This window comes from Petromyzon marinus (genome assembly GCF_048934315.1).
Source record: "Petromyzon marinus isolate PM22_M1 ecotype Great Lakes invasive population chromosome 84 unlocalized genomic scaffold, UKy_Petmar_22M1.pri1.0 chr84_unloc.4, whole genome shotgun sequence".
In the NCBI taxonomy this organism is placed as follows: Eukaryota; Metazoa; Chordata; class Hyperoartia; order Petromyzontiformes; family Petromyzontidae; genus Petromyzon; species Petromyzon marinus.
The window spans coordinates 561,226-575,648 of record NW_027422641.1 but is presented as its reverse complement, the minus strand read 5'-3'; the positions used below and the strand labels follow the sequence as shown (position 1 = coordinate 575,648).

General features: G+C 39.0%; 1 protein-coding gene across 2 annotated transcripts in view; it reads right to left on the bottom strand.

Annotated features, from left to right (window-relative positions):
• LOC142908469 (ribonuclease inhibitor-like) overlaps positions 1 to 14,423 on the bottom strand; it is a 52,579-nt gene that overhangs the window by 22,091 nt on the left and 16,065 nt on the right. For both annotated transcript variants that reach the window (XM_076059173.1, XM_076059172.1), the window contains 9 exons: positions 13,446 to 13,529; positions 12,515 to 12,601; positions 10,348 to 10,431; positions 9,417 to 9,503; positions 7,247 to 7,330; positions 6,316 to 6,402; positions 4,214 to 4,297; positions 3,283 to 3,369; positions 12 to 95 (listed from right to left, as the gene is read on the bottom strand). In XM_076059173.1, coding sequence (XP_075915288.1) covers positions 12 to 95; positions 3,283 to 3,369; positions 4,214 to 4,297; positions 6,316 to 6,402; positions 7,247 to 7,330; positions 9,417 to 9,503; positions 10,348 to 10,431; positions 12,515 to 12,601; positions 13,446 to 13,529 — 768 coding nt within the window. The remainder of the gene's footprint in view (positions 1 to 11; positions 96 to 3,282; positions 3,370 to 4,213; positions 4,298 to 6,315; positions 6,403 to 7,246; positions 7,331 to 9,416; positions 9,504 to 10,347; positions 10,432 to 12,514; positions 12,602 to 13,445; positions 13,530 to 14,423) is intronic.

Genomic DNA, 14,423 nt, shown 5'->3' with positions numbered 1-14,423 from the left:
GCAGAGCTTACCCAAGATTCTTCAAACCTTTGTTGGCCTTGAGGATGACACTGAGAGAGGAACCCGACTTGTCCATCAGTAAGCACCGATACAGCCTACAGGGAGAGAAGAGACGATTAGTGGGGGCAGAGAGGATGGGTGGAGGGTCTGGGCAGAGAGTGGGAGATGGTGAGGGGTGGTGTGGGGAGGTGGTGGTTGATGGGACAGTGGTTGAGGGTCGTGCTTGTGGAGATTGTGCACAAATGAACCTCGTGGCAACTTTAATAGGAGCTTGCAAATAGCAACTGCTGTTTAGGTTTTTGTTTTTGGGTTTAATGTGATGTGTGTGAATGTCTACTACGTGTGCATTAACATTTGTCCATCTCTATGCATCTTTGTACATGTGTGTCTTAGTGTATGCATGTATGTGTGCATGCACGAGGTAAGTAGTGGTGCAGTGGTTAGCACAGTGAGCCACAAACCTGGTTCGATTGCTGCTCACGGATAACTTCATTGATAAATATCTAAAACGGCCGTGGGCCTCACCTAGGTCGACTCAGCCTTAATTAGTACCTGGTGTAGTAAGTAAACATTAGTTGTCTGAGTGTGGTGCTGGCCTCCCAACCCCTCATGTGCCGTTCTGGTCTTCATTAGGTGTTCCCTAACAGTATATGACCAAAAGTCTGCTAAAGGCTATCTGTAGAATCTCTGTGTATGTATATATAGATCAAATAATCATGATTTATTTTCGATATTGCATCATCCTATAAGCGGTCACATCTGAAAGCATTTCATTGAACATCTCATCACAATGTAATTGAAAGGAATCCCCCAGTGACAACTGTCTGAGCACAAGGTAACCTAGCACCTGGCCTGCATATCGGCATTTCCACTACAACTCTTCCCATATACTCTCATTCCTAATTTCCTCTGAACATCCTCCAATATCCTCGTCAAATTATATTTACATTACATTATACACTACATACAACAACTTAAACAATTACAATACTGCACGTAAATACATTTTTCATGACTAATAACTAGTCATAGAAATAGTAAATATGCAGTGCAATCCGGCAAAAATTCCGTGCAATTCGGCGTTTGCCAGAGCACCGATCTGAAGGCTGCATCAGTCCGACGATTGTCAAACACAAGTTGTTGTTGTCAAACATAAGTTGTTGTTGTCAAACACAAGTTGCTGTTGTCTAACACAAGTTGTTGTCAAACACAAGTTGTCAAACACAAGTTGTCAAACACAAGTTGTTGTTGTCAAACACAAGTTGTTGTTGTCAAACACAAGTTGTCGTCAAACACAAGTTGTTGTTGTTGTCAAACACAAGTTGTTGTTGTCAAACACAAGTTCTTGTCAAACACAAGTTGTTGTTGTCAAACACAAGTTGTTGTTGTCAAACACAAGTTGTTGTTGTCAAACACAAGTTGTTGTTGTCAAACACAAGTTCTTGTCAAACACAAGTTGTTGTTGTCAAACACAAGTTGTTGTTGTCTAACACAAGTTGTTGTCAAACACAAGTTGTTGTCAAACACAAGTTGTTGTTGTCAAACACAAGTTGTTGTTGTCTAACACAAGTTGTTGTTGTCTAACACAAGTTGTTGTCAAACACAAGTTGTTGTCAAACACAAGTTGTTGTTGTCAAACACAAGTTTTTGTTGTCTAACACAAGTTGTTGTTGTCTAACACAAGTTGTTGTTGTCTAACACAAGTTGTTGTCAAACACAAGTTGTTGTTGTCAAACACAAGTTGTTGTTGTCAAACACAAGTTGTTGTCAAACACAAGTTGTTGAACAAGAGCGTAGTACACACATCACCCCATGCAGAGTCTTCGATTTTGGAATGGTGAGTGCGGTACAGTAAAATACTGTCATGTTTTACAGGATATTTATTTAGTTTATTTGTATATTTATTTAAGCGATTATCATATCGTTAACTATTTAAAATATTATATATATAAAGAGCACCTATAAACATGATCTTATTGAAGAATGTGCAAACATAAGCTATTTTAAATAATGACGCGATTATCTGGTGTTTTTGAAAACCCAGTAACCCCTTCCCTCCGAAGCCACTGGATAATTTAATTTATCTACTGTATTACCATAATATAGTTTCAAACAATATCATTGGTTAGAGTAGGTAATGTGACATTTGTAATTGTATTGTTATTTAATAGTGGTTAAAAGTTCTGCAATAAGTGTGTTTAATAACTTAATTGATGAGTGCATTAGTTGTTGCCAAACACAAGTTGTTGTCAAACACATGTTGTCGCCAAACACAAGTTGTTGTCAAACACAAGTTGTTGTCAAACACAATTTGTCAAACACAAGTTGTTGTCAAACACAAGTTGTTGTTGTTGTCAAACACAAGTTGTTGTTGTGTAACACAAGCTTTTGTCAAACAGAAGTTGTTGTCAAACAAACACAAGTTGTTGTTGTCAAACACAAGTTCTTGTCAAACACAAGTTGTTGTTGTCAAACACAAGTTGTTATTGTCAAACACAAGTTGTTGTTGTCAAACACAAGTTGTTGTTGTCTAACACAAGTTGTTGTCAAACACAAGTTGTTGTCAAACACAAGTTGTTGTTGTCTAACACAAGTTGTTGTCAAACACAAGTTGTTGTTGTCTAACACAAGTTGTTGTTGTCTAACACAAGTTGTTGTCAAACACAAGTTGTTGTTGTCAAACACAAGTTGTTGTTGTCAAACACAAGTTGTTGTCAAACACAAGTTGTTGAACAAGAGCATAGTACACACATCACCCCATGCAGAGTCTTCGATTTTGGAATGGTGAGTGCGGTACAGTAAAATACTGTCATGTTTTACAGGATATTTATTTAGTTTATTTGTATATTTATTTAAGCGATTATCATATCGTTAACTATTTAAAATATTATCTATACAGAGCACCTATAAACATGATCTTATTGAAGAATGTGCAAAAATAAGCTATTTTAAATAATGACGCGATTATCTGGTGTTTTTGAAAACCCAGTAACCCCTTCCCTCCAAAGCCACTGGATAATTTAATTTATCTACTGTATTACCATAATATAGTTTCAAACAATATCATAGGTTAGAGTAGGTAATGTGACATTTGTAATTGTATTGTTATTTAATAGTGGTTAAAAGTTCTGCAATAAGTGTGTTTAATAACTTAATTGATGAGTGCATAAAAATTAAGTTATAACAGACATTAAAATACAACATTATTATGCCATCTTTGTTTTTGTATATATTTGTTTAGGTGTACTTATATAAGTGTGTGTGCATCAGGACATTACTCACTCTAACGTCTCCAAACTCCCTTCTCTCTCCAACATCCCGTCCGCTAAAAGTCGGAGGCCGCTGTCTCCGATCTCGTTGAGAGTCAGCCTAAACCCGAGTGGACGGGAGAAGGGACAGCGCTGACTCACTGAGCCCACGGGAACCGCGGAGTCAAACACGCGGTGAGTGAGGGACACTCACAATGGTGGTGAACATGACCAGAGCGCACACGTTCATGAGCAAAGCTGCTCATTGTTTAATGCTTCTGTGTTATACATTTTATATATATAACAGGTGACATTCACAAATATCAGTTTACTCACAATCATCCATTCAATTATACTGCACTGTACCTTTATAATATGAAAAGTGTTTGCGTTTATATAAACACAGTTGCAACAGAGGATCACACACAAGTGTAGTACATTTTAATCGAGGAACACAGGGAGATGTTTACAATCAATGTATCTGCTAACAATATGTTGTGAATATGAATATTGGTTTAGCCTACGTGTTAAATTTAACAAATGTGTTGAGGTTACAGTAAAATATTTATAAAATGAACTCGATTAAGCAGGCATTTTTGTGAAACCAGCCTCCCGTAAATGTTTAAATATATTATAAGAATGTTATGGTTATTAAGTGTAGGAAATGTGAGATGTCTCTAGATTTTTCTTCCCTGCCCTCTACTGCCCACAAAGTTTTCCTGTAACCCATAGCACCTACTAATGCATGGTGGCCTCCCATCCAGGCTCTATCCAGGCTCAATTCTGATTCAGTTTGGTGCATTCTGCGTGATTTGGGCGTACACAAAGATATTGCTCAGCCTTGCCATGTAGAGACAGCAAGATTGCTGGGTTTACATTTCAATGTTTACTTCACGAAGCGTTGCACCAACAATTAGCACAGTTCGTGTACAGAGCACAAGTGAGAAACGAACAGCAGAGCTTACCCAAGATTCTTCAAACCTTTGTTGGCCTTGAGGATGACACTGAGAGAGGAACCCGACTTGTCCATCAGTAAGCACCGATACAGCCTACAGGGAGAGAAGAGACGATTAGTGGGGGCAGAGAGGATGGGTGGAGGGTCTGGGCAGAGAGTGGGAGATGGTGAGGGGTGGTGAGGGGAGGTGGTGGTTGATGGGACAGTGGTTGAGGGTCGTGCTTGTGGAGATTGTGCACAAATGAACCTCGTGGCAACTTTAATAGGAGCTTGCAAATAGTAACTGCTGTTTAGGTTTTTGTTTTTGGGTTTAATGTGATGTGTGTGAATGTCTACTACGTGTGCATTAACATTTGTCCATCTCTATGCATCTTTGTACATGTGTGTCTTAGTGTATGCATGTATGTGTGCATGCACGAGGTAAGTAGTGGTGCAGTGGTTAGCACAGTGAGCCACAAACCTGGTTCGATTGCTGCTCACGGATAACTTCATTGATAAATATCTAAAACGGCCGTGGGCCTCACCTAGGTCGACTCAGCCTTAATTAGTACCTGGTGTAGTAAGTAAACATTAGTTGTCTGAGTGTGGTGCTGGCCTCCCAACCCCTCATGTGCCGTTCTGGTCTTCATTAGGTGTTCCCTAACAGTATATGACCAAAAGTCTGCTAAAGGCTATCTGTAGAATCTCTGTGTATGTATATATAGATCAAATAATCATGATTTATTTTCGATATTGCATCATCCTATAAGCGGTCACATCTGAAAGCATTTCATTGAACATCTCATCACAATGTAATTGAAAGGAATCCCCCAGTGACAACTGTCTGAGCACAAGGTAACCTAGCACCTGGCCTGCATATCGGCATTTCCACTACAACTCTTCCCATATCCTCTCATTCCTAATTTCCTCTGAACATCCTCCAATTTCCTTGTCAAATTATATTTACATTACATTATACACTACATACAACAACTTAAACAATTACAATACTGCACGTAAATACATTTTTCATGACTAATAACTAGTCATAGAAATAGTAAATATGCAGTGCAATCCGGCAAAAATTCCGTGCAATTCGGCGTTTGCCAGAGCACCGATCTGAAGGCTGCATCAGTCCGACGATTGTCAAACACAAGTTGTTGTTGTCAAACATAAGTTGTTGTTGTCAAACACAAGTTGCTGTTGTCTAACACAAGTTGTTGTCAAACACAAGTTGTCAAACACAAGTTGTCAAACACAAGTTGTTGTTGTCAAACACAAGTTGTTGTTGTCAAACACAAGTTGTCGTCAAACACAAGTTGTTGTTGTTGTTGTTGTCAAACACAAGTTGTTGTTGTCAAACACAAGTTCTTGTCAAACACAAGTTGTTGTTGTCAAACACAAGTTGTTGTTGTCAAACACAAGTTGTTGTTGTCAAACACAAGTTCTTGTCAAACACAAGTTGTTGTTGTCAAACACAAGTTGTTGTTGTCTAACACAAGTTGTTGTCAAACACAAGTTGTTGTTGTCAAACACAAGTTGTTGTTGTCAAACACAAGTTGTTGTCAAACACAAGTTGTTGAACAAGAGCGTAGTACACACATCACCCCATGCAGAGTCTTCGATTTTGGAATGGTGAGTGCGGTACAGTAAAATACTGTCATGTTTTACAGGATATTTATTTAGTTTATTTGTATATTTATTTAAGCGATTATCATATCGTTAACTATTTAAAATATTATATATACAGAGCACCTATAAACATGATCTTATTGAAGAATGTGCAAAAATAAGCTATTTTAAATAATGACGCGATTATCTGGTGTTTTTGAAAACCCAGTAACCCCTTCCCTCCAAAGCCACTGGATAATTTAATTTATCTACTGTATTACCATAATATAGTTTCAAACAATATCATAGGTTAGAGTAGGTAATGTGACATTTGTAATTGTATTGTTATTTAATAGTGGTTAAAAGTTCTGCAATAAGTGTGTTTAATAACTTAATTGATGAGTGCATAAAAATTAAGTTATAACAGACATTAAAATACAACATTATTATGCCATCTTTGTTTTTGTATATATTTGTTTAGGTGTACTTATATAAGTGTGTGTGCATCAGGACATTACTCACTCTAACGTCTCCAAACTCCCTTCTCTCTCCAACATCCCGTCCGCTAAAAGTCGGAGGCCGCTGTCTCCGATCTCGTTGAGAGTCAGCCTAAACCCGAGTGGACGGGAGAAGGGACAGCGCTGACTCACTGAGCCCACGGGAACCGCGGAGTCAAACACGCGGTGAGTGAGGGACACTCACAATGGTGGTGAACATGACCAGAGCGCACACGTTCATGAGCAAAGCTGCTCATTGTTTAATGCTTCTGTGTTATACATTTTATATATATAACAGGTGACATTCACAAATATCAGTTTACTCACAATCATCCATTCAATTATACTGCACTGTACCTTTATAATATGAAAAGTGTTTGCGTTTATATAAACACAGTTGCAACAGAGGATCACACACAAGTGTAGTACATTTTAATCGAGGAACACAGGGAGATGTTTACAATCAATGTATCTGCTAACAATATGTTGTGAATATGAATATTGGTTTAGCCTACGTGTTAAATTTAACAAATGTGTTGAGGTTACAGTAAAATATTTATAAAATGAACTCGATTAAGCAGGCATTTTTGTGAAACCAGCCTCCCGTAAATGTTTAAATATATTATAAGAATGTTATGGTTATTAAGTGTAGGAAATGTGAGATGTCTCTAGATTTTTCTTCCCTGCCCTCTACTGCCCACAAAGTTTTCCTGTAACCCATAGCACCTACTAATGCATGGTGGCCTCCCATCCAGGCTCTATCCAGGCTCAATTCAGATACAGTTTGGTGCATTCTGCGTGATTTGGGCGTACACAAAGATATTGCTCAGCCTTGCCATGTAGAGACAGCAAGATTGCTGGGTTTACATTTCAATGTTTACTTCACGAAGCGTTGCACCAACAATTAGCACAGTTCGTGTACAGAGCACAAGTGAGAAACGAACAGCAGAGCTTACCCAAGATTCTTCAAACCTTTGTTGGCCTTGAGGATGACACTGAGAGAGGAACCCGACTTGTCCATCAGTAAGCACCGATACAGCCTACAGGGAGAGAAGAGACGATTAGTGGGGGCAGAGAGGATGGGTGGAGGGTCTGGGCAGAGAGTGGGAGATGGTGAGGGGAGGTGAGGGGAGGTGGTGGTTGATGGGACAGTGGTTGAGGGTCGTGCTTGTGGAGATTGTGCACAAATGAACCTCGTGGCAACTTTAATAGGAGCTTGCAAATAGCAACTGCTGTTTAGGTTTTTGTTTTTGGGTTTAATGTGATGTGTGTGAATGTCTACTACGTGTGCATTAACATTTGTCCATCTCTATGCATCTTTGTACATGTGTGTCTTAGTGTATGCATGTATGTGTGCATGCACGAGGTAAGTAGTGGTGCAGTGGTTAGCACAGTGAGCCACAAACCTGGTTCGATTGCTGCTCACGGATAACTTCATTGATAAATATCTAAAACGGCCGTGGGCCTCACCTAGGTCGACTCAGCCTTAATTAGTACCTGGTGTAGTAAGTAAACATTAGTTGTCTGAGTGTGGTGCTGGCCTCCCAACCCCTCATGTGCCGTTCTGGTCTTCATTAGGTGTTCCCTAACAGTATATGACCAAAAGTCTGCTAAAGGCTATCTGTAGAATCTCTGTGTATGTATATATAGATCAAATAATCATGATTTATTTTCGATATTGCATCATCCTATAAGCGGTCACATCTGAAAGCATTTCATTGAACATCTCATCACAATGTAATTGAAAGGAATCCCCCAGTGACAACTGTCTGAGCACAAGGTAACCTAGCACCTGGCCTGCATATCGGCATTTCCACTACAACTCTTCCCATATCCTCTCATTCCTAATTTCCTCTGAACATCCTCCAATTTCCTCGTCAAATTATATTTACATTACATTATACACTACATACAACAACTTAAACAATTACAATACTGCACGTAAATACATTTTTCATGACTAATAACTAGTCATATAAATAGTAAATATGCAGTGCAATCCGGCAAAAATTCCGTGCAATTCGGCGTTTGCCAGAGAACCGATCTGAAGGCTGCATCAGTCCGACGATTGTCAAACACAAGTTGTTGTTGTCAAACATAAGTTGTTGTTGTCAAACACAAGTTGCTGTTGTCTAACACAAGTTGTTGTCAAACACAAGTTGTCAAACACAAGTTGTCAAACACAAGTTGTTGTTGTCAAACACAAGTTGTTGTTGTCAAACACAAGTTGTCGTCAAACACAAGTTGTTGTTGTTGTCAAACACAAGTTGTTGTTGTCAAACACAAGTTCTTGTCAAACACAAGTTGTTGTTGTCAAACACAAGTTGTTGTTGTCAAACACAAGTTGTTGTTGTCAAACACAAGTTGTTGTTGTCAAACACAAGTTCTTGTCAAACACAAGTTGTTGTTGTCAAACACAAGTTGTTGTTGTCTAACACAAGTTGTTGTCAAACACAAGTTGTTGTCAAACACAAGTTGTTGTTGTCAAACACAAGTTGTTGTCAAACACAAGTTGTTGTTGTCAAACACAAGTTGTTGTTGTCAAACACAAGTTGTTGTCAAACACAAGTTGTTGAACAAGAGCGTAGTACACACATCACCCCATGCAGAGTCTTCGATTTTGGAATGGTGAGTGCGGTACAGTAAAATACTGTCATGTTTTACAGGATATTTATTTAGTTTATTTGTATATTTATTTAAGCGATTATCATATCGTTAACTATTTAAAATATTATATATACAGAGCACCTATAAACATGATCTTATTGAAGAATGTGCAAAAATAAGCTATTTTAAATAATGACGCGATTATCTGGTGTTTTTGAAAACCCAGTAACCCCTTCCCTCCAAAGCCACTGGATAATTTAATTTATCTACTGTATTACCATAATATAGTTTCAAACAATATCATAGGTTAGAGTAGGTAATGTGACATTTGTAATTGTATTGTTATTTAATAGTGGTTAAAAGTTCTGCAATAAGTGTGTTTAATAACTTAATTGATGAGTGCATAAAAATTAAGTTATAACAGACATTAAAATACAACATTATTATGCCATCTTTGTTTTTGTATATATTTGTTTAGGTGTACTTATATAAGTGTGTGTGCATCAGGACATTACTCACTCTAACGTCTCCAAACTCCCTTCTCTCTCCAACATCCCGTCCGCTAAAAGTCGGAGGCCGCTGTCTCCGATCTCGTTGAGAGTCAGCCTAAACCCGAGTGGACGGGAGAAGGGACAGCGCTGACTCACTGAGCCCACGGGAACCGCGGAGTCAAACACGCGGTGAGTGAGGGACACTCACAATGGTGGTGAACATGACCAGAGCGCACACGTTCATGAGCAAAGCTGCTCATTGTTTAATGCTTCTGTGTTATACATTTTATATATATAACAGGTGACATTCACAAATATCAGTTTACTCACAATCATCCATTCAATTATACTGCACTGTACCTTTATAATATGAAAAGTGTTTGCGTTTATATAAACACAGTTGCAACAGAGGATCACACACAAGTGTAGTACATTTTAATCGAGGAACACAGGGAGATGTTTACAATCAATGTATCTGCTAACAATATGTTGTGAATATGAATATTGGTTTAGCCTACGTGTTAAATTTAACAAATGTGTTGAGGTTACAGTAAAATATTTATAAAATGAACTCGATTAAGCAGGCATTTTTGTGAAACCAGCCTCCCGTAAATGTTTAAATATATTATAAGAATGTTATGGTTATTAAGTGTAGGAAATGTGAGATGTCTCTAAATTTTTCTTCCCTGCCCTCTACTGCCCACAAAGTTTTCCTGTAACCCATAGCACCTACTAATGCATGGTGGCCTCCCATCCAGGCTCTATCCAGGCTCAATTCTGATTCAGTTTGGTGCATTCTGCGTGATTTGGGCGTACACAAAGATATTGCTCAGCCTTGCCATGTAGAGACAGCAAGATTGCTGGGTTTACATTTCAATGTTTACTTCACGAAGCGTTGCACCAACAATTAGCACAGTTCGTGTACAGAGCACAAGTGAGAAACGAACAGCAGAGCTTACCCAAGATTCTTCAAACCTTTGTTGGCCTTGAGGATGACACTGAGAGAGGAACCTGACTTGTCCATCAGTAAGCACCGATACAGCCTACAGGGAGAGAAGAGACGATTAGTGGGGGCAGAGAGGATGGGTGGAGGGTCTGGGCAGAGAGTGGGAGATGGTGAGGGGTGGTGAGGGGAGGTGGTGGTTGATGGGACAGTGGTTGAGGGTCGTGCTTGTGGAGATTGTGCACAAATGAACCTCGTGGCAACTTTAATAGGAGCTTGCAAATAGCAACTGCTGTTTAGGTTTTTGTTTTTGGGTTTAATGTGATGTGTGTGAATGTCTACTACGTGTGCATTAACATTTGTCCATCTCTATGCATCTTTGTACATGTGTGTCTTAGTGTATGCATGTATGTGTGCATGCACAAGGTAAGTAGTGGTGCAGTGGTTAGCACAGTGAGCCACAAACCTGGTTCGATTGCTGCTCACGGATAACTTCATTGATAAATATCTAAAACGGCCGTGGGCCTCACCTAGGTCGACTCAGCCTTAATTAGTACCTGGTGTAGTAAGTAAACATTAGTTGTCTGAGTGTGGTGCTGGCCTCCCAACCCCTCATGTGCCGTTCTGGTCTTCATTAGGTGTTCCCTAACAGTATATGACCAAAAGTCTGCTAAAGGCTATCTGTAGAATCTCTGTGTATGTATATATAGATCAAATAATCATGATTTATTTTCGATATTGCATCATCCTATAAGCGGTCACATCTGAAAGCATTTCATTGAACATCTCATCACAATGTAATTGAAAGGAATCCCCCAGTGACAACTGTCTGAGCACAAGGTAACCTAGCACCTGGCCTGCATATCGGCATTTCCACTACAACTCTTCCCATATCCTCTCATTCCTAATTTCCTCTGAACATCCTCCAATTTCCTCGTCAAATTATATTTACATTACATTATACACTACATACAACAACTTAAACAATTACAATACTGCACGTAAATACATTTTTCATGACTAATAACTAGTCATAGAAATAGTAAATATGCAGTGCAATCCGGCAAAAATTCCGTGCAATTCGGCGTTTGCCAGAGCACCGATCTGAAGGCTGCATCAGTCCGACGATTGTCAAACACAAGTTGTTGTCAAACATAAGTTGTTGTTGTCAAACACAAGTTGCTGTTGTCTAACACAAGTTGTTGTCAAACACAAGTTGTCAAACACAAGTTGTCAAACACAAGTTGTTGTTGTCAAACACAAGTTGTTGTTGTCAAACACAAGTTGTCGTCAAACACAAGTTGTTGTTGTTGTCAAACACAAGTTGTTGTTGTCAAACACAAGTTCTTGTCAAACACAAGTTGTTGTTGTCAAACACAAGTTGTTGTTGTCAAACACAAGTTGTTGTTGTCAAACACAAGTTGTTGTTGTCAAACACAAGTTCTTGTCAAACACAAGTTGTTGTTGTCAAACACAAGTTGTTGTTGTCTAACACAAGTTGTTGTCTAACACAAGTTGTTGTCAAACACAAGTTGTTGTTGTCAAACACAAGTTGTTGTCAACCACAAGTTGTTGTTGTCAAACACAAGTTGTTGTTGTCAAACACAAGTTGTTGTCAAACACAAGTTGTTGAACAAGAGCATAGTACACACATCACCCCATGCAGAGTCTTCGATTTTGGAATGGTGAGTGCGGTACAGTAAAATACTGTCATGTTTTACAGGATATTTATTTAGTTTATTTGTATATTTATTTAAGCGATTATCATATCGTTAACTATTTAAAATATTATATATACAGAGCACCTATAAACATGATCTTATTGAAGAATGTGCAAAAATAAGCTATTTTAAATAATGACGCGATTATCTGGTGTTTTTGAAAACCCAGTAACCCCTTCCCTCCAAAGCCACTGGATAATTTAATTTATCTACTGTATTACCATAATATAGTTTCAAACAATATCATAGGTTAGAGTAGGTAATGTGACATTTGTAATTGTATTGTTATTTAATAGTGGTTAAAAGTTCTGCAATAAGTGTGTTTAATAACTTAATTGATGAGTGCATAAAAATTAAGTTATAACAGACATTAAAATACAACATTATTATGCCATCTTTGTTTTTGTATATATTTGTTTAGGTGTACTTATATAAGTGTGTGTGCATCAGGACATTACTCACTCTAACGTCTCCAAACTCCCTTCTCTCTCCAACATCCCGTCCGCTAAAAGTCGGAGGCCGCTGTCTCCGATCTCGTTGAGAGTCAGCCTAAACCCGAGTGGACGGGAGAAGGGACAGCGCTGACTCACTGAGCCCACGGGAACCGCGGAGTCAAACACGCGGTGAGTGAGGGACACTCACAATGGTGGTGAACATGACCAGAGCGCACACGTTCATGAGCAAAGCTGCTCATTGTTTAATGCTTCTGTGTTATACATTTTATATATATAACAGGTGACATTCACAAATATCAGTTTACTCACAATCATCCATTCAATTATACTGCACTGTACCTTTATAATATGAAAAGTGTTTGCGTTTATATAAACACAGTTGCAACAGAGGATCACACACAAGTGTAGTACATTTTAATCGAGGAACACAGGGAGATGTTTACAATCAATGTATCTGCTAACAATATGTTGTGAATATGAATATTGGTTTAGCCTACGTGTTAAATTTAACAAATGTGTTGAGGTTACAGTAAAATATTTATAAAATGAACTCGATTAAGCAGGCATTTTTGTGAAACCAGCCTCCCGTAAATGTTTAAATATATTATAAGAATGTTATGGTTATTAAGTGTAGGAAATGTGAGATGTCTCTAGATTTTTCTTCCCTGCCCTCTACTGCCCACAAAGTTTTCCTGTAACCCATAGCACCTACTAATGCATGGTGGCCTCCCATCCAGGCTCTATCCAGGCTCAATTCTGATTCAGTTTGGTGCATTCTGCGTGATTTGGGCGTACACAAAGATATTGCTCAGCCTTGCCATGTAGAGACAGCAAGATTGCTGGGTTTACATTTCAATGTTTACTTCACGAAGCGTTGCACCAACAATTAGCACAGTTCGTGTACAGAGCACAAGTGAGAAACGAACAGCAGAGCTTACCCAAGATTCTTCAAACCTTTGTTGGCCTTGAGGATGACACTGAGAGAGGAACCCGACTTGTCCATCAGTAAGCACCAATACAGCCTACAGGGAGAGAAGAGACGATTAGTGGGGGCAGAGAGGATGGGTGGAGGGTCTGGGCAGAGAGTGGGAGATGGTGAGGGGTGGTGAGGGGAGGTGGTGGTTGATGGGACAGTGGTTGAGGGTCGTGCTTGTGGAGATTGTGCACAAATGAACCTCGTGGCAACTTTAATAGGAGCTTGCAAATAGCAACTGCTGTTTAGGTTTTTGTTTTTGGGTTTAATGTGATGTGTGTGAATGTCTACTACGTGTGCATTAACATTTGTCCATCTCTATGCATCTTTGTTCATGTGTGTCTTAGTGTATGCATGTATGTGTGCATGCACGAGGTAAGTAGTGGTGGAGTGGTTAGCACAGTGAGCCACAAACCTGGTTCGATTGCTGCTCACGGATAACTTCATTGATAAATATCTAAAACGGCCGTGGGCCTCACCTAGGTCGACTCAGCCTTAATTAGTACCTGGTGTAGTAAGTAAACATTAGTTGTCTGAGTGTGGTGCTGGCCTCCCAACCCCTCATGTGCCGTTCTGGTCTTCATTAGGTGTTCCCTAACAGTATATGACCAAAAGTCTGCTAAAGGCTATCTGTAGAATCTCTGTGTATGTATATATAGATCAAATAATCATGATTTATTTTCGATATTGCATCATTCTATAAGCGGTCACATCTGAAAGCATTTCATTGAACATCTCATCACAATGTAATTGAAAGGAATCCCCCAGTGACAACTGTCTGAGCACAAGGTAACCTAGCACCTGGCCTGCATATCGGCATTTCCACTACAACTCTTCCCATATCCTCTCATTCCTAATTTCCTCTGAACATCCTCCAATTTCCTCGTCAAATTATATTTACATTACATTATACACTACATACAACAACTTAAACAATTACAAT